General features: G+C 50.8%; 1 protein-coding gene across 1 annotated transcript in view; it reads right to left on the bottom strand.

The window, feature by feature from the left end:
• LOC135513364 (WD repeat-containing and planar cell polarity effector protein fritz homolog) overlaps positions 1-21,130 on the bottom strand; it is a 106,170-nt gene that overhangs the window by 61,578 nt on the left and 23,462 nt on the right. The window contains exons 6-7 of the mRNA XM_064936291.1: positions 8,201-8,624; positions 7,490-7,672 (exon numbers count right to left, since the gene is read on the bottom strand). Of these exons, the coding sequence (XP_064792363.1) occupies positions 7,490-7,672; positions 8,201-8,624 (607 nt within the window). The remainder of the gene's footprint in view (positions 1-7,489; positions 7,673-8,200; positions 8,625-21,130) is intronic.

Raw genomic sequence — 21,130 nt, 5'->3', positions numbered from 1 at the left:
TTAGCAAACCCCTCAAATCCCCTAAAGACTCCGCTAATGTGGCAAATAGATCAGCTGAGATCTGTGTGTGAGCATGTGTGTGTGTGTGTGTGTGTGTGTGTGTGTGTGTGTGTGTGTGTGTGTGTGTGTATGAGGTGAGTCTGAGTTCTGTGTGTCAGCATCTGTGTCTTGCTAAGTCTCACCACACATGCACACACTAGCCTGCTAGTTAAACAAACACCCAACAGTCTAGCTAGCCTAACACCAAACAGTCTAGCTAGACTAACCCCTAGCCTGTTAGTGACAAACAGACTAGCAAGCCTAACCTGTTAGTGACAAACAGACTAGCTAGCCTAACCTCTAGCCTGTTAGTGACACACAGACGTGCTAGCCTAACCCCTAGCCTGTTAGTGACAAACAGACTAGCTAGCCTAACCCCTAGCCTGTTAGTGACAAACAGACTAGCTAGCCTAAACCCTAGCCTGCTTGTGAAACACCAAACAGTCTAGCTGGCCTAACCCCTAGCCTATTAGTCAAACAGTCTAGCTAGCCTAACCCCTAGCCTGCTTGAAATGCCAAACAGTCTAGCTAGCCTAACCTAGTCAGTTAGTCAAACAGTCTAGCTAGCCTAACCTAGTCAGTTAGTCAAACAGTCTAGCTAGCCTAACCCCTAGCCTGTTAGTGACAAACAGTCTAGCTAGCCTAACCCTAGCCTGTTAGTGACAAACAGTCTAGCTAGCATAACCCCTAGCCTGCTTGTGAAACACCAAACAGTCTAGCTAGCCTAACCCCTAGCCTGCTTGCGAAACGCCAAACAGTCTAGCTAGCCTAACCTAGTCAGTTAGTCAAACAGTCTAGCTGGCCTAACCCCTAGCCTGCTAGTAAAACACCAAACAGTCTAGCTAGCCTAACCCCTTGCCTGCTTGTGAAGCACACAACAGTGTAGCTAGCCTAAACCGCAGTATGTTATTGAAACTCCAATCAGTCTAACTAGCCTAACCCCTAGCCTGCTAGTGAAACACCAATCAGTCTAGCTAGCCTAACCCCTAGTCTGCTAGTGAAACACCAATCAGTCTAGCTAGCCTAACCCCTAGCCTGCTAGTGAAACACCAATCAGTCTAGCTAGCCTAACCCCTAGTCTGCTAGTGAAACACCAAACAGTCTAGCTAGCCTAAACACTAGTCTTCTAGTGAAACACCAAACAGTCGAGCTAGCCTAACCCCTAGCCTGCTAGTGAAACACCAATCAGTCTAGCTAGCCTAACCCCTAGCCTACTAGTGAAACACCAAACAGTCTAGCTAGCCTAACCCCTAGTCTGCTAGTGAAACACCAAACAGTCTAGCTAGCCTAAACACTAGTCTTCTAGTGAAACACCAAACAGTCGAGCTAGCCTAACCCCTAGTCTGCTAGTGAAACACCAAACAGTCTAGCTAGCCTAACCCCTAGTCTGCTAGTGAAACACCCAACAGTCTATCTAGCCTAACCCCTAGCCTGCTAGTGAAACACCAAACAGTCTAGCTAGCCTAACCCCTAGTCTGCTAGTGAAACACCCAACAGTCTATCTAGCCTAACCCCTAGCCTGCTAGTGAAACACCAAACAGTCTAGCTAGCCTAACCCCTAGTCTGCTAGTGAAACACCCAACAGTCTATCTAGCCTAACCCCTAGCCTGCTAGTGAAACACCAAACAGTCTAGCTAGCCTAACCCCTAGTCTGCTAGTGAAACACCCAACAGTCTATCTAGCCTAACCCCTAGCCTGCTAGTGAAACACCAAACAGTCTAGCTAACCGTGTCTTTTCCCTAACTCAGTTAAGCCAAAACCACGCCCCGTTATTCAGAGGAGTGTTCTACTACGCTCCCATTGGCTAGCTAGCGTTGTCTCACTCACAGGCGATCAGCACAGAGACTGTGACCTTCCAAGGTAAGGATGGAAAGTTGAATTTAACAATTAGCTGCCTACCGTAATCCAGACCTGAATTTATCATGTTTGGTAACATTTGCCCATGTATTTATTTTCAGAGTTTCAATGAGTTGCAAAAATGTCTCTGCTGTCTCTCTCTGTCTCTTCAACTCTGCTGAATTCCCTCAATTGAAGGGCAGCTAAGTTAACCTAGGCTACTTAACGCTACTAGCTCAGTATTTGAAGTTGTTTTATTAAACCTTATGTAGTCTATTATCAGGTAAAAGCATATGCTTATTATTCATAATTTCTCGAATAATTATTAGCTACTCATTCAGTCGAATACGCTATGCTACAGCCATTGAATCTGTCTTTGAGCGTTAAGGGATGTTAATGGCTAGTTCGGTCCACGACATTATGTTATTATATTTTTCAATCTTGAAATACAAGGGCAAATGTTATTAATCAGTGACTGAAATTTCACGCTACGTGATATTCACTTCCGGATTTGGAGACTTGGGAGACTGGGAGACTTGGAGACTTGGAGACTTGGAGACTGGGAGACTTGGAGACTTGGAGACTTGGGAGACTGGGAGACTTGGGAGACTGGGAGACTTGGAGACTTGGGAGACTGGGAGACTGGGAGACTTGGAGACTTGGGAGACTTGGGAGACTTGGAGACTTGGGAGACTTGGGAGACTGGGAGACTTGGAGACTGGGAGACTTGGGAGACTAGGAGACTGGGAGACTGGGAGACTGGGAGACTTGGGAGACTGGGAGACTTGGGAGACTGGGAGACTTGGAGACTTGAGAGACTGGGAGACTGGGAGACTTGAGAGACTGGGAGACTGGGAGACTTGGAGACTTGGAGATTTGGGAGACTGGGAGACTTGGGAGACTGGGAGACTTGGAGACTTGAGAGACTGGGAGACTGGGAGACTTGAGAGACTGGGAGACTGGGAGACTTGAGAGACTGGGAGACTGGGAGACTGGGAGACTTGGGAGACTGGGAGACTTGGGAGACTGGGAGATTTGGGAGACTTGGAGGCTTGGAGGCTTGGGAGACTGGGAGACTTGAGAGACTGGGAGACTGGGAGACTGGGAGACTTGGGAGACTGGGAGACTTGGGAGACTGGGAGACTGGGAGACTTGGAGACTTGAGAGACTGGGAGACTGGGAGACTTGAGAGACTGGGAGACTGGGAGACTGGGAGACTTGGGAGACTGGGAGACTTGGGAGACTGGGAGATTTGGGAGACTTGGAGGCTTGGAGACTTGGGAGACTGGGAGACTGGGAGACTTGAGAGACTGGGAGACTGGGAGACTGGGAGACTGGGAGACTGGGAGACTGGGAGACTTGGGAGACTGGGAGACTTGGAGACTGTGAGACTTGGGAGACTTGGAGACTGGGAGACTTGGAGGCTTGGGAGACTGGGAGACTTGGAGACTTGGGAGACTTGGAGACTTGGAGACTGGGAGACTTGGGAGACTTGGAGACTGGGAGACTTGGAGACTTGAGAGACTGGGAGACTGGGAGACTTGGGAGACTGGGAGACTTGGGAGACTGGGAGATTTGGGAGACTTGGGAGACTAGGAGACTGGGAGACTTGGAGACTTGGGAGACTGGGAGACTTGGGGACTTGGAGACTGGGAGACTGGGAGACTTGAGAGACTGGGAGACTTGGGAGACTGGGAGACTGGGAGACTGGGAGACTTGGGAGACTTGGAGACTTGGGAGACTGGGAGACTGGGAGACTTGGAGACTTGAGAGACTGGGAGACTGGGAGACTTGGAGGCTTGGGAGACTGGGAGACTTGGGAGACTGGGAGACTGGGAGACTTGGAGACTTGGAGACTTGGGAGACTTGGGAGACTTGGAGGCTTGGAGGCTTGGGAGACTGGGAGACTTGGAGACTTGGAGACTTGGAGGCTTGGAGGCTTGGGAGACTGGGAGACTTGGAGACTTGGAGGCTTGGGAGACTGGGAGACTGGGAGACTTGGAGACTTGGAGACTTGGGAGACTGGGAGACTTGGGAGACTTGGAGACTGGGAGACTTGGAGACTTGGAGACTTGGAGACTGGGAGACTTGGGAGACTTGGAGACTTGGAGACTGGGAGACTTGGGAGACTGGGAGACTGGGAGACTGGGAGACTTGGGAGACTTGGAGAGCGCTCAAAGCGTTGCAGAAACGCCCCTCTGAATAACGGGGCGTGGTTTTGGCTGCATTGGGGGGGGAGAAAGAGGCAGCCTAACCACTAGTCTGTTAGTGAATAACGGGGCGTGGCTTTGGCTGCATTGGGGGGAGAAAGAGGCAGCCTAACCACTAGTCTGTTAGTGAATAACGGGGCGTGGCTTTGGCTGTGTTGGGGGGGGGAGAAAGAGGCAGCCTAACCACTAGTCTGTTAGTGAATAACGGGGCGTTGGGGGGGGGGAGAAAGAGGCAGCCTAACCACTAGTCTGTTAGTGAATGACGGGGCGTTGGGGGGGGGGGGGGGGGGGAGAAAGAGGCAGCCAAACCACTAGTCTGTTAGTGAATGACGGGGCGTTGGGGGGGGGGGGAGAAAGAGGCAGCCTAACCACTAGTCTGTTAGTGAAACAAACAGGTCGGCACCTATAATCCAATTCCAATGAGCGTGTGGAATTCCAAAACCAGAGGCTGTATGAGGCCTCTGTAGTTTGTCTGTGTGACTGTTTATATCTTGTCCCTTACAAAAAAAGACAGCAGTTGGACAGGTGCAGTAACTGCCGTCGACTGTGGTATTTTGGAAGCAGTAATTGCAGAATAACGTCAGTGTACTGCAGTATTACTGCACTCTGACTCTTTTCCCTGTAAGGGATCAGCCCATTCCTCCTTGTAAATACTCGGACATTATGCTGTGTCTCTATTCACTACAAAGGAAAGGAACCTTTTTAACCAACAGCAATGAGACACTAAACGCTGCACCAAACCTTGAGGTAAAGAAGCTCAAGTAGAGAACTACACAAACACAACATCTTCAACGATGCGCTTCGGATGTTGAGTTTGTGTCAACACTGTAAAACACGTTTAGTAGCGTTTCTCGCTCTCTTGGTCTTCTCTTTATTTCTCTGTGCAAAAAAACAACAACAAACTAGACTCTTTCAGAGGACGTGTGGCGCACGGCACGCACCAAGCTGCCCTTCCGTAGCCTCTCCCCGAGCAGCCCTCGCCCCAGCGAACGTGTGCCCAGATGAGATAACTCTGGTAGGCAGAGGGAAGCAAGAGGGAGGGCCTCCTCCTCTGGAAGAGAAGAAAATGAAAAAACCTGGATGCAGGCCAAGTCTTTCTTGTCTTTCTTTCTCACCGCTTCGAACTCCCTCCCTCCCTCCCTTTCTCCCTCCCTCCCTCCCTGTCTCGCCCCTCCCTCCTCCCCCTCCCTCCCTGTCTCACCCCCTCCCTCCCCTCCCTACCTCTAGCCCTCTCCCTCCCCCTTATATCTCCCCCTCTCCCCACCCTCCCTCCCTCCCTCTCTCCATCCCTCCTTCCCCCTTACAGCAGACCTAATGAATTGAGTGACAAAAAAAATGAGGAGAGGTAAACAAGCAGGAAGACAAACAGACAGAAAGAGAAGAACAAGTGTGACTGAACACAGAACAGAAACACACACACAGAAACACACACGCACACAGAAATACACACACACACAGAAACACACACACAGAAACACACACACACACAGAAACACACACACACACAGAAACACACACGTTGGCGAGAATTATCATCGCAGAAAGACGCACGGTTACTTTCTTCATCAAAACCTTGGCAGACAATCAGAGGAGAGGAGGCTATTGTCAGAACCTGCATGCAAGCACACACACACACACACAACACACACACACACACACACACACACACACACACACACACACACACACACACACACACACACACACACACACACACACACACACACACACACACACACACACACACACAGACACCCTCCTCTCCCTCAGTTGAGCCACATCGTCTTCTTGTGTCAGTGTCACATTTTCCTTCAAATATACACACTTCCCTACGCACACACACACACACACACACACACACACACACACACACACACACACACACACACACACACACACACACACACACACACACACACACACACACACACACATTTCCCCCACATACAACCCCCCTACACACACACACACACACACACACACACACACACACACACACACACACACACACCCTCCTCTCCCTCAGTTGAGCCACATCGTCTTCTTGTGTCAGTGTCACATTTTCCTTCAAATATACACACTTCCCTACACACACACACACACACACACACACACACACACACACACACACACACACACACACACACACACACACACACACACACGTTTCCCCCTCTTATGACAGTGTCACATCGCATCTTCTTCCAAAGTCACAACAATTAAGAGACGTGCTCCTCTCCTCCTCGGCAGGAACGTTTTGATTGGCAAACTTAATCTGAGGGCCCCAGGGGACACAGCCACTGTAAACGATTTATCGGAAAAATGCATCCCAGAATGCACCTGTGGGGGGCCCATGGCCCAGGGGCGATTATTGAATAACCTCTACGAGCTATGACTCCTTCTGCTTGCCCTCGCCAACCGACCGACCCACAAATTAACTTCCCTCAACGCTAACAGAATGGATGCAGGGGTTGATGTAGCCAACACTGTGTGTGTGTGTGTGTGTGTGTGTGTGTGTGTGTGTGTGTGTGTGTGTGTGTGTGAGAGAGAGAGAGACCGTATGGATGTATCAGGGCAGGGGTTGATGTGCCTGATGTGCTCCTCTCCTAAAGTGATAGTAGGTATGCAGGGTTTTGCTCCAGCACTACACAAACCATTTAACAAATGATAGGCTACCCTACCGCCTGGCGACAGGGGTTTGAGTCCCGTCTAGACCTCTTCTGTCTCTGCTCTTACATTCAGTCTCCCTCTCTGTTTTCCCGCTGTACTGTCTAAAATGCTAAATGAACAGGAAAGAGGATGGAGGTTCTGATCTCCTTTAATACAACTAAACAGTATGGATGTTAGGGCAGGGGTGGCCAACCAACCCTCCTTCTGGGGAGGGAGGTTTACAGGGAGTGCAGGGTTTTGTTTCAGCCCCACACTGTTACATTCTATTAATCAGCTGCTCCTCAGGACCTTGAGAGCAGACAGACAGCGAGAGAGACAGGCAGACAGCGAGAGAGACAGAGACCGAGAGACAGACAGCGAGAGAGACAGAGACCGAGAGACACAGAGAGACAGACAGCGAGAGAGAGAGACAGACAGCGAGAGGGAGAGACAGACAGCGAGAGAGAGAGAGACAGACAGCGAGAGAGATAGAGAGAGAGAGACAGACAGCGAGAGAGACAGAGACCGAGAGACACAGAGAGACAGACAGACAGCGAGAGAGACAGAGACCGAGAGACAGAGAGACAGAGACCGAGAGACAGAGACCGAGAGAGACAGAGAGAGAGACAGAGAGCGAGCAAGAGAGAGGTACAGACAGACAGCGAGACACAGACATTCAGCAAGAGAGACAGACAGCGAGCGAGAGAGACAGACAGAGAGAGAGAGAGACACATGGTACTGTCCACTCCACCCACCCAGTCTGAACCTCAGTGCGGCCAGTGGTCCTCCATGGAAGGCCAGCATCAGTGTATCAGCTCCCTCCAGCCCCGTCCCCCCAGCCCACCGCAGCCCCTCCAGCCCCCCAGGACAGCGCAGATGCTGGGCAAGCCTCAGAGTGGTGGTGGCTGGAGATGGGTCCTCTCCCACTAGGGTCAACCCTAGAGGAGCAAAATCATTACAAATGATTCATCCATCAAATTATCATTGATTTACATTGTTATTTCATACACAACATGTCTAAACAACACAACATGACAGAAAACAAAGTGGTATTAGAACAGAGAGTATTTTATGATGTATAATAAAAGGTGTATTGTAAGATAATGAAGCTGCAGGTATAATGGGTCTGTCTGACTATTACAGAAAGGCCATTCAGGTGTGTGTCGTACACACCACACTCTGAGGAAGCTGCCCTCACTATGTGGTCCACTAAGACATGTTAAAACAAATCTTCTATTCAAGTGAACGTTGTGGTCGAGCAGTCAGTCCATTCGCCCACAGCGCAGATGTATGGCGCTGTCGGCACTGGTTGGAATCCGGCCCAATGACCTTGTGACACACTCTCTACCCATCTTTCCTCACTGTCTCTCCTCTGTTCAATAAAACATACAAAATGCTCAAAAAAATATATTTAAAAATGGGTGAAAAGTGAGTGCTGGCCGTTCAAAAATAAAAGTTGTTTATACCTAGGGGAGCCAAGCCAAGATCCAGAGCCATCAGTTCCCCCTGGCCTCCCCCCACCACCACCACCCCCCCTGCAGGGTGCCAGGCCACCAGGACGGGCGGGATGGGGCAGGGGGCGAGCAGCGACACCCCTCTCCTCTCATCGTAGAGGACCAGAGAGGAGTCGCTGAGGCCCAGTAGCAGGGTGCTTGAGGAGGGGTGGCGGCAGCAGGAGACGGGGCGCGAGGAGAGGGGGATACGGGTCGCCGAGAGACGTTGGAGGCGGCCGCGGGCGCACTCGTACACACAGGCATCTGCCCAGGACGTCCCGGCGGTGGGGGATCCTTGGGGTCCTTCAGGCAGCTCCACGGACAGAAGCTGGTACGGCTGCAGGAGACTGAAGCAGAGATCCAACAGGTCACCCTCAGTACACATGGAGCTGAGCACCTGGAGGGGAGAGAGAGACGGGTTAGACAGAGGAGGGGAGAGAGAGAGAGACGGGTTAGACAGAGGAGGAGAGAGAGAGAGAGAGAGAGAGAGAGAGAGACATGTTAGACCGTGGAGGAGAGAGAGAGAGAGATAGAGAGAGAGAGACGTGTTAGACAGAGGAGGAGAGAGAGAGACGTGTTACACAGAGGAGAGAGAGAGAGAGAGAGAGAGAGAGAGCGAGACAGAGAGACAGGTTAGACAGAGGAGGAGAGAGAGAGCGAGAGAGAGAGAGAGATGTGTTAGACAGAGGAGGAGAGAGAGAGACGTGTTACACAGAGGAGAGAGAGAGAGAGAGAGAGAGAGAGAGAGAGAGACGGGATAGACAGAGGAGGAGAGAGAGAGAGATAGAGAGAGAGAGAGAGACATGTTAGACAGAGGAGGAGAGAGAGAGACGTGTTACACAGAGGAGAGAGAGAGAGAGAGAGAGAGAGAGAGAGAGAGAGAGAGAGAGAGTGACAGAGAGACGGGTTGGACAGAGGAGGAGAGAGAGAGCGAGAGAGAGAGAGAGAGAGAGAGACGTGTTAGACAGAGGAGGAGAGAGAGACGTGTTACACAGAGGAGAGAGAGAGAGAGAGAGAGAGAGAGAGAGAGAGAGAGAGAGAGAGATGGGATAGACAGAGGAGGAGAGAGAGAGAGAGTGACAGAGAGACGGGTTAGACAGAGGAGGAGAGAGAGAGTGAGAGAGAGACACACACAGACAGAAAAACAGACAGAGATAGAGAGACTCAGAGAGAGAGACTCAGAGAGAGAGAGAGACTCAGAGAGAGAGAGAGAAAGAGAGAGAGACTCAGAGAGAGAGACACACACAGAGACAGAGACAGAGACACAGACAGACAGAAAAACAGACAGAAAAACAGACAGAGACTCAGAGAGAGAGAGAGAGAAAGAGAGAGACTCAGAGAGAGAGAGAGAGAACAATAACAGTGTAGCTTCACTACAGCCTCTAGAGATGGAGTGTCAATCAAACGAGCCAATGATAAGTGCTCCATTCAACTCAAGGTCATAAATGTTTTCCTGGCACATTTCCTACCAGTCTACTTCACATATGCACTAAACAACAAACAATACCACTGCCTAGGTCCGTAAATTGCCCCAAGGGGACAAATAAAACTGTATTGAATTGAACCCCACAAACGACAGAAAGTCGGTCACCTACTGACACAGAACACTGCAACACAAACAATAGATGTCGTGTAGCTACAGTGACAGTCTGACTGTAATTCATTTAGCTAGTCTCCCTCTGTGCCTGACTTTGTCCCTCCCCTCCTATCGGTCAATCTCCCTCCCTCCCTATCGGTCAGTCTCCCTCCCTCCCTCCCTCCCTGTCAGTCTCCCTCCCTCCCTCCCTCCCTGTCAGTCTCCCTCCCTTCCTTCCGGTCTCCTTCCATCCCTATCAGTCAGTCTCCCTCCCTATTGGTCAGTCCCTCCCTGTCAGTCTCCCTCCCTGTCAGTCTCCCTCCTTTACTTCCTGTCTCCCTCCATCCCTATCAATCAGTCTCCCTCCTTGTCAGTCTCCCTCCCTTCCTTCCTGTCTCCCTCCCTCCCTATCGGTCAGTCTCCCTCCTTGTCAGTCTCCCTCCCTTCCTTCCTGTCTCCCTCCCTCCCTATCGGTCAGTCTCCCTCCTTGTCAGTCTCCCTCCCTTCCTTCCTGTCTCCCTCCCTCTCTATCGGTCAGTCTCCCTCCCTGTCAGTCTCCCTCCCTGTCAGTCTCCCTCCCTTCCTTCCTGTCTCCCTCCCTCTCTATCAATCAGTCTCCCTCCTTGTCAGTCTCCCTCCCTTCCTTCCTGTCTCCCTCCCTCCCTATCGGTCAGTCTCCCTCCTTGTCAGTCTCCCTCCCTTCCTTCCTGTCTCCCTCCCTCTCTATCGGTCAGTCTCCATCCCTCCCTATTGGTCAGCCTCCCTCCCTGTCTGTCGGTCTCCCTCTGTCCCTCCCACCCTGTCTGTCGGTCTCCCTCTGTCCCTCCCTGCCTGTCTGTCGGTCTCCCTCTGTCCCTCCCTGACTGTCTGTCGGTCTCCCTCTGTCCCTCCCTGCCTGTCTGTCGGTCTCCCTCTGTCCCTCCCTGCCTGTCTATCTCCATCCCTCCCTATTGGTCAGTCTCCCTCTCTGCCTCTCTCCCTCCCTCCCTGTCTCCCTCTGTCCCCCCCTCCCTCCCTATCTGCCTCTCTGTCTCCCTCCCTCCCTATCTCCCTCCCTATCTCACTCCCTCCCTATCTGCCTTCCTGCCTGCCTGGTGCAAAACAAAGGCGGTAGTTTGGCAGGCTCTGCCAAGAAGGGACTTAGGCAGGTTTTACCCACCATGGGTTGAGTCACAAATGGTTCCCTATTCCCCTATTATAGTGCACTACTTTAGACCGGAGCACTATTCCCCTATTATAGTGCACTACTTTAGACCCGAGCACCATTCCCATATTATAGTGCACTACTTTAGACCAGAGCACTTTGGGCTCCCCTATGGACCCTGGTCACAAGCAGTGCACTAAATAGGGAATAGGGTGCCATTTGGGAATACAACAGGAAGGAAACAGATGACTGTTTTAGGCTCCTTTTTTTTCTTCCCATAATCCCCTCGAGCTCCTGCTTGCACCCCAGGGGGGTGGGCGGGGGAGGAGGTGCTGACAGCACAGAAAGGGGGATGAGTGAAAGAGAGAGTGTGTGTGTGTGTGTGTGCTTAAGAGTGAGTGTGAGAGGCAGAGGTTAAGGGGAGGGTGGAGGGTTGGCATTTTGCCAGCCTCATGGTGAGCCACACCTGCCCCAGCCACAGACCCCCATTCTCTGGGTACTGCCCCGACTGCAGGGCTGGGCCTCACACTACACTCACACACACACACACACACACACACACACACACACACACACACACACACACACACACACACACACACACACACACACACGCTTCACACACACACACTCTTCAGCTCCTCAGACATACACTCTGTCACACACCTAGACTACACTTAGCCCCACACCTCTTAGTTATTACCCTGACTACCATACTCCTAGACTACACTTATCACCACACCTCTTAGTTATTACCCTGACTACCATACACCTAGACTACACTTATCACCACACCTCTTAGTTATTACCCTGACTACCATACACCTAGACTACACTTATCACCACACCTCTTAGTTATTACCCTGACTACCATACTCCTAGACTACACTTATCACCACACCTCTTAGTTATTACCCTGACTACCATACTCCTAGACTACACTTAGCCCCACACCTCTTAGTTATTACCCTGACTACCATACTCCTAGACTACACTTAGCCCCACACCTCTTAGTTATTACCCTGACTACCATACACATAGACTACACTTAGCCCCACACCTCTTAGTTATTACCCTGACTACCATACTCCTAGACTACACTTATCACCACACCTCTTAGTTATTACCCTGACTACCATACACCTAGACTACACTTATCACCACACCTCTTAGTTATTACCCTGACTACCATACACCTAGACTACACTTAGCCCCACACCTCTTAGTTATTACCCTGACTACCATACTCCTAGACTACACTTAGCCCCACACCTCTTAGTTATTACCCTGACTACCATACTCCTAGACTACACTTATCACCACACCTCTTAGTTATTACCCTGACTACCATACACCTAGACTACACTTATCACCACACCTCTTATTTATTACCCTGACTACCATACTCCTAGACTACACTTATCACCACACCTCTTAGTTATTACCCTGACTACCATACTCCTAGACTACACTTAGCCCCACACCTCTTAGTTATTACCCTGACTACCATACTCCTAGACTACACTTAGCCCCACACCTCTTAGTTATTACCCTGACTACCATACACCTAGACTACACTTAGCCCCACACCTCTTAGTTATTACCCTGACTACCATACTCGTAGACTACACTTAGCACCACACCTCTTAGTTATTACCCTGACTACCATACTCCTAGACTACACTTATCACCACACCTCTTAGTTATTACCTTGACTACCATACACCTAGACTACACTTAGCCCCACACCTCTTAGTTATTACCCTGACTACCATACACCTAGACTACACTTAGCCCCACACCTCTTAGTTATTACCCTGACTACCATACACCTAGACTACACTTAGCCCCACACCTCTTAGTTATTACCCTGACTACCATACACCTAGACTACACTTAGCCCCACACCTCTTAGTTATTACCCTGACTACCATACTCATAGACTACACTTATCACCACACCTCTTAGTTATTACCCTGACTACCATACACCTAGACTACACTTAGCCCCACACCTCTTAGTTATTACCCTGACTACCATACACCTAGACAACACTTATCACCACACCTCTTAGTTATTACCCTGACTACCATACTCCTAGACTACACTTATCACCACACCTCTTAGTTATTACCCTGACTACCATACACCTAGACTACACTTAGCCCCACACCTCTTAGTTATTACCCTGACTACCATACTCCTAGACTACACTTATCACCACACCTCTTAGTTATTACCTTGACTACCATACACCTAGACTACACTTATCACCACACCTCTTAGTTATTACCCTGACTACCATACACCTAGACTACACTTATCACCACACCTCTTAGTTATTACCTTGACTACCATACACCTAGACTACACTTATCACCACACCTCTTAGTTATTACCATGACTACCATACTCCTAGACTACACTTATCACCACACCTCTTAGTTATTACCTTGACTACCATACACCTAGACTACACTTATCACCACACCTCTTAGTTATTACCCTGACTACCATACACCTAGACTACACTTATCACCACACCTCTTAGTTATTACCCTGACTACCATACACCTAGACTACACTTATCACCACACCTCTTAGTTATTACCCTGACTACCATACACCTAGACTACACTTATCACCACACCTCTTAGTTATTACCTTGACTACCATACACATAGACTACACTTATCACCACACCTCTTAGTTATTACCTTGACTACCATACACCTAGACTACACTTATCACCACACCTCTTAGTTATTACCTTGACTACCATACTCCTAGACTACACTTATCACCACACCTCTTAGTTATTACCCTGACTATCCTCTTCAAATCCCCCTGATCCCACCAAAACAGGACTAGCTGGTAGCTACACCTCCCCTCCCACTCCTCAACAGGACGAGCTGCTAGCTACACCTCCCCTCCCACTCCTCAACAGGACTAGCTGGTAGCTACACCTCCCCTCCCACTCCTCAAAAGGACTAGCTGGTAGCTACACCTCCCCTCCCTTCCCACTCCTCAACAGGACTAGCTGGTAGCTACACCTCCCCTCCCCTCCCACTCCTCAACAGGACTAGCTGGTAGCTACACCCCCCCTCCCCTCCCACTCCTCAACAGGACTAGCTGGTAGCTACACCTCCCCTCCCCTCCCACTCCTCACTAGGACTAGCTGGTAGCTACACCTCCCCTCCCCTCCCACTCCTCAATAGGACTAGCTGGTAGCTACACCTCCCCTCCCACTCCTCAACAGGACTAGCTGGTAGCTACACCTCCCCTCCCCTCCCACTCCTCAACAGGACTAGCTGGTAGCTACACCTCCCCTCCCCTCCCACTCCTCAACAGGACTAGCTGGTAGCTACACCTCCCCTCCCTTCCCACTCCTCAACAGGACTAGCTGGTAGCTACACCTCCCCTCCCCTCCCACTCCTCAACAGGACTAGCTGGTAGCTACACCTCCCCTCCCCTCCCACTCCTCAACAGGACTAGCTGGTAGCTACACCTCCCCTCCCTTCCCACTCCTCAACAGGACTAGCTGGTAGCTACACCTCCCCTCCCCTCCCACTTCTCAACAGGACTAGCTGGTAGCTACACCTCCCCTCCCCTCCCACTCCTCAACAGGACTAGCTGGTAGCTACACCTCCCCTCCCACTCCTCAACAGGACTAGCTGGTAGCTACACCTCCCCTCCCACTCCTCAACAGGACTAGCTGGTAGCTACACCTCCCCTCCCCTCCCACTCCTCAACAGGACTAGCTGGTAGCTACACCTCCCCTCCCTTCCCACTCCTCAACAGGACTAGCTGGTAGCTACACCTCCCCTCCCCTCCCACTCCTCAACAGGACTAGCTGGTAGCTACACCTCCCCTCCCACTCCTCAACAGGACTAGCTGGTAGCTACACCTCCCCTCCCCTCCCACTCCTCAACAGGACTAGCTGGTAGCTACACCTCCCCTCCCTTCCCACTCCTCAACAGGACTAGCTGGTAGCTACACCTCCCCTCCCCTCCCACTTCTCAACAGGACTAGCTGGTAGCTACACCTCCCCTCCCCTCCCACTCCTCAACAGGACTAGCTGGTAGCTACACCTCCCCTCCCCTCCCACTCCTCAACAGGACTAGCTGGTAGCTACACCTCCCCCCTCGCACTCCTCAACAGGACTAGCTGGTAGCTACACCTCCCTCCCCTCCCACTCCTCAACAGGACTAGCTGGCAGCTACACCTCCCCTCCCCTCCCACTCCTCAACAGGACTAGCTGGTAGCTACACCTCCCCTCCCCTCCCACTCCTCAACAGGACGAGCTGGTAGCTACACCTCCCCTCCCACTCCTCAACAGGACTAGCTGGTAGCTACACCTCCCCTCCCACTCCTCAACAGGACTAGCTGGTAGCTACACCTCCCCTCCCCCCACTCCTCAACAGGACTAGCTGGTAGCTACACCTCCCCTCCCACTCCTCAACAGGACTAGCTGGTAGCTACACCTCCCCTCCCACTCCTCAACAGGACTAGCTGGTAGCTACACCTCCCCTCCCCTCCCACTCCTCAACAGGACTAGCTGGTAGCTACACCTCCCCTCCCCTCCCACTCCTCAACAGGACTAGCTGGTAGCTACACCTCCCCTCCCCTCCCACTTCTCAACAGGACTAGCTGGTAGCTACACCTCCCCTCCCCTCCCACTCCTCAACAGGACTAGCTGGTAACTACACCTCCCCTCCCCTCCCACTCCTCAACAGGACTAGCTGGTAACTACACCTCCCCTCCCCCCACTCCTCAACAGGACTAGCTGGTAGCTACACCTCCCCTCCCCTCCCCTCCCACTCCTCAACAGGACTAGCTGGTAGCTACACCTCCCCTCCCACTCCTCACTAGGACTAGCTGGTAGCTACACCTCCCCTCCCCTCCCACTCCTCAACAGGACTAGCTGGTAGCTACACCTCCCCTCCCCTCCCACTCCTCAACAGGACTAGCTGGTAGCTACACCTCCCCTCCCCTCCCACTCCTCAACAGGACTAGCTGGTAGCTACACCTCCCCTCCCACTCCTCAACAGGACTAGCTGGTAGCTACATCTCCCCTCCCCCCACTCCTCAACAGGACTAGCTGGTAGCTACACCTCCCCTCCCACTCCTCAACAGGACTAGCTGGTAGCTACACCCTCCCCCCTCCCACTCCTCAACAGGACTAGCTGGTAGCTACACCTCCCAACCCCTCCCACTCCTCAACAGGACTAGCTGGTAGCTACACCCCCCCCCCACCCCCCACTCCTCAACAGGACTAGCTGGTAGCTACACCCTCCCCTCCCACTCCTCACTAGGACTAGCTGGTAGCTACACCCCCCCCCCCCACTCCTCACTAGGACTAGCTGGTAGCTACACCTCCCCTCCCCTCCCACTCCTCAACAGGACTAGCTGGTAGCTACACCTCTCCTCCCACGCCTCACTAGGACTAGCTGGTAGCTACACCCCCCCCCCCCACTCCCCAACAGGACTAACTGGTAGCTACACCTCCCCTCCCCCTCCCACTCCTCAACAGGACTAGCTGGTAGCTACACCTCCCCTCCCCTCCCACTCCTCAACAGGACTAGCTGGTAGCTACACCTCCCCTCCCCTCCCACTCCTCAACAGGACTAGCTGGTAGCTACACCTCCCCTCCCCTCCCCTCCCCTCCCCTCCCACTCCTCAACAGGACTAGCTGGTAGGAGTAGGGGTAGGAGTAGGGTTAGGAGTAGGGGTAGGGATAGGAGTAGGGATAGTGATTAGGGGTAGGAGTAGGAGTAGGAGTAGTGGTAGGGATAGGAGTAGGGGTCGGAGTAGGGGTAGGAGTAGGAGTAGTGGTAGGGATAGGAGTAGGGGTAGGGATAGGAGTAGGGGTAGGAGTAGGGGTAGGGGTAGGGGTCGGAGTAGGGGTAGGAGTAGGAGTAGTGGTAGGGATAGGAGTAGTGGTAGGAGTAGGAGTAGGGGTAGGGATAGGAGTAGGGGTAGGAGTAGGGGTAGGGGTAGGAGTAGGGGTAGTGGTAGGGATAGGAGTAGGGGTAGGGATAGGAGTAGGGGTAGGAGTAGGGGTAGGGGTAGGAGTAGTGGTAGGGATAGGAGTAGGGGTAGGGATAGGAGTAGGGGTAGGAGTAGGGGTAGGGGTAGGAGTAGGGGTAGTGGTAGGGATAGGAGTAGTGGTAGGAGTAGGAGTAGGAGTAGTGGTAGGGATAGGAGTAGGGGTAGGGATAGGAGTAGGGGTAGGAGTAGGGGTAGGAGTAGGGGTAGGAGTAGTGGTAGGGATAGGAGTAGTGGTAGGGGTAGGAGTAGGGGTAGGGATAGGAGTAGTGGTAGGGATAGGAGTAGTGGTAGGGGTAGGAGTAGTGGTAGGGATAGGAGTAGTGGTAGGGATAGGAGTAGGGGTAGGAGTAGGGGTAGGAGTAGGGGTAGGGATAGGAGTAGTGGTAGGAATAGTGGTAGGGATAGGAGTAGGGGTAGGGATAGGAGTAGGGGTAGGAGTAGGGGTAGGAGTAGTGGTAGGGATAGGAGTAGGGGTAGGAGTAGTGGTAGGGATAGGAGTAGTGGTAGGGGTAGGAGTAGTGGTAGGGATAGGAGTAGTGGTAGGGATAGGAGTAGGGGTAGGAGTAGGGGTAGGAGTAGGGGTAGGAGTAGTGGTAGGGATAGGAGTAGGGGTAGGGATAGGAGTAGGGGTAGGAGTAGGGGTAGGAGTAGGGGTAGGAGTAGGGGTAGGGATAGGAGTAGTGGTAGGAATAGGAGTAGGGGTAGGGGTCGGAGTAGGGGTAGGAGTAGTGGTAGGGATAGGAATAGTGGTAGGAGTAGTGGTAGGGATAGGAGTAGGGAGTAGATGCATGAGTAGGGATAGGAGTAGGACCTCCCTCCCTCATTTTCCCTCAGAGTAGGAGTAGTGGTAGGGATAGGAGTAGGGGTAGGGATAGGAGTAGGGGTAGGAGTAGGGGTAGGAGTAGGGGTAGGAGTAGTGGTAGGGATAGGAGTAGTGGTAGGGGTAGGAGTAGGAGTAGGGGTAGGGATAGGAGTAGTGGTAGGGATAGGAGTAGTGGTAGGGGTAGGAGTAGTGGTAGGGATAGGAGTAGTGGTAGGGATAGGAGTAGGGGTAGGAGTAGGGGTAGGAGTAGGGGTAGGAGTAGTGGTAGGGATAGGAGTAGGGGTAGGGATAGGAGTAGGGGTAGGAGTAGGGGTAGGAGTAGGGGTAGGAGTAGTGGTAGGGATAGGAGTAGGGGTAGGAGTAGTGGTAGGGATAGGAGTAGTGGTAGGGGTAGGAGTAGTGGTAGGGATAGGAGTAGTGGTAGGGATAGGAGTAGGGGTAGGAGTAGGGGTAGGAGTAGGGGTAGGAGTAGTGGTAGGGATAGGAGTAGGGGTAGGGATAGGAGTAGGGGTAGGAGTAGGGGTAGGAGTAGGGGTAGGGATAGGAGTAGTGGTAGGAATAGGAGTAGGGGTAGGGGTCGGAGTAGGGGTAGGAGTAGTGGTAGGGATAGGAGTAGTGGTAGGAGTAGTGGTAGGGATAGGAGTAGGGAGTAGATGCATGAGTAGGGATAGGAGTAGGACCTCCCTCCCTCATTTTCCCTCTCCCTCATTTGTTGGTAGGGAGACTGTCTCCTCCATAGTAAGCAGGTCTGGGACTCCTGTCTATTGGTTTCAGTGACTGGTCTAAACTATTCTTCTCCGTTGTTCTCCTCTCCTTCCCCGGCACATGGAAGATAACAGGGGTGGGGCCAGCTGAGAGCCTGGCCCCTTGTTCACAGCACCGGGCCTCACACAGACAATTACACAGCTCACAGAGCACAGAAAGACAGGGGCAGAGACAGAGTGAAGGAGGGATGGGGGGAAGGGAGGGATGTGAGTGAAGGGAGTGAGTGAGTGAGGGGGGCAAGGAGAGGGAAGGGAGGGATGTGAGTGAAGGGAGTGAGTGAGGGGGCAGGGAGAGGGGAGGGAGGGGGGTGAGTGAAGAGAGGGAGAGGGTGGAGGGACGTTTTGGTGATGAGAATTAATAAGCTTGGGGGGGTGGGGGGTAGAAGGTTGGTACGGTTAGACAAAGTCAACATTTAAACAAACATGGGCACACACACACACTAGTTGTAAGACTAAACAGCGCTGTTCAGACCTTAACCGTTGGTGTAACACAAATCTAAGAGGTCTTCTGAAAATCTGAAATCATAACACAAATTGTTACATTACAGCAAATACAGAGCAATTAATCTAAGTCATTAATTCAAAGTTTTGTTCTATATTTAGGAAACAATGCTGCTGTCCTTTGATTGAGTTTCATTATTTGTTTGGTGTCTAAATAAAGAAAAACAATCATTTTTTTCCACTTTCCACTGTAAAGCTTTTTACACGCAGCTGTATTTGGGGAAGGTGTAGTTTCAACGATTTCATTGAAGACATCCTGGCGAATAAATCAGGAAAGTCAAAGTGAAAGTGAAAGTAAAAAGTGAAAGTGAGACAGATGTTTTGTTTGAGGAATCTTGGAGTGTTATGATTCAAACGAACTGAGGAGCTTCTGGACGGTTAAGTGCTAATGCCGTTTTATGAAATATACAAATATATATTATATATAACAATATATATTTTATTTTTATTTTTTTTGCAATGAAATGTGTTGGTTTGTTTGTGTTTGTGTATATATATATATATTTTTTTCCCATGTCAGATTATATTTTCCATTTTTTTATTCAAATGGAAGGGAGTAGAACAGCAAACACACACATGGCCACTGCGCCCGCTACTCCTCCCCATTTCCATATGAAATAGCCATTGGGTGCTGTTCAGGAGAGGGCAGGCCAACAACATGGAACAGCACAGTTGAATGGAACAGCACTTCACCTTAGTGACTGTTCCCTCTGCTCTATACAATACATATCTGTTAATTTTATGTGATGATAAAAGGCTCATACAATACAAATATTTTTTTGAATGTTTTCTTTCACAGTGATAGCGACTCCGACTGGGAGCCCCCGGTGCCAAGCTGCCCGCTCTACCTCTGCCCCCAGTGGTGTTCATATGCCACAGTTCATTACTGCAGGTATGACTGGCCTCAGGGCCAAAAGGGCACAGCATGGAGGCGTCGTTGTGTTCTGTGTCGCATGAAATGCACCACTTGTTCAGTTTGACTCTGCTTTACATCAGAAAGAGACTGCTATGGGACATGGCACAGGCAGCAAAATATTGTGACGAGGACTTCCAAAGAGTGTACTGTTTTTTAAAAATATTTGTGTGTGTGTGTGTGTGTTAGAATTGCTTTTTGATATGTTGTATATAGTTATTTGCACTGCTGTATATAGTTATAGATCATTTCACCAATGTGGCCAATTGGGTACATTTGGGCAACTTGTGTGGGACACCTAGGTGACTTCATGCTAAATGTCATGTAGCTCACCCATTCCTGAAGTTATCAGTCTGAAACTTTGCACACCTACAGTTGCCCTCTTGTGTTATCCATCAAAATTATCTCCAGCATCCTATCTGACTGCGTGGTTATTCTAGTACATGTGAAAGATGATTCTACAACAACAAAAAACAGAAAAAGTATGCTCTTTCTTTCTCTTTTCTTCCACCAGATCTACTGTGTTATATTCTCATACATTCAATTAACATTCCCACAAACTTCAGAATGTTTCCAATCAAATGATACCAAGAATATGCATATCCTTGTCTCTGGGGCTGAGCTACAGGCAGTTAGATTAAGGTTTGTCTTCAGGCGGAAATTGAGAACAAAGGGATGCAGCCATAACAGGATAATGAAAAACTTTTTTTCCCACTTTCAGTCCTGTTGTCATCTAGTGACACCATGGAGGGAAGAATGGATGTTATCTAGTGACACCATGGAGGGAAGAATGGATGTTATCTAGTGACACCATGGATGGAAGAATGGATGTTATCTAGTGACACCATGGATGGAAGAATGGATGTTATCTAGTGACACCATGGATGGAAGAATGGATGTCATCTAGTGACACCATGGAGGGAAGAATGGATGTCATCTAGTGACACCATGGAGGGAAGAATGGATGTTATCTAGTGACACCATGGATGGAAGAATGGATGTTATCTAGTGACACCATGGAGGGAAGAATGGATGTTATCTAGAGACACCATGGAGGGAAGAATGGATGTTATCTAGTGACACCATGGATGGAAGAATGGATGTTATCTAGTGACACCATGGATGGAAGAA

The sequence above is a fragment of the Oncorhynchus masou genome, chromosome 24 (genome assembly GCF_036934945.1).
Source record: "Oncorhynchus masou masou isolate Uvic2021 chromosome 24, UVic_Omas_1.1, whole genome shotgun sequence".
Classification (NCBI taxonomy): Eukaryota; Metazoa; Chordata; class Actinopteri; order Salmoniformes; family Salmonidae; genus Oncorhynchus; species Oncorhynchus masou.
Note: the sequence above shows the minus strand (reverse complement) of the source record. Positions and strands in the feature narration are given on the sequence as shown.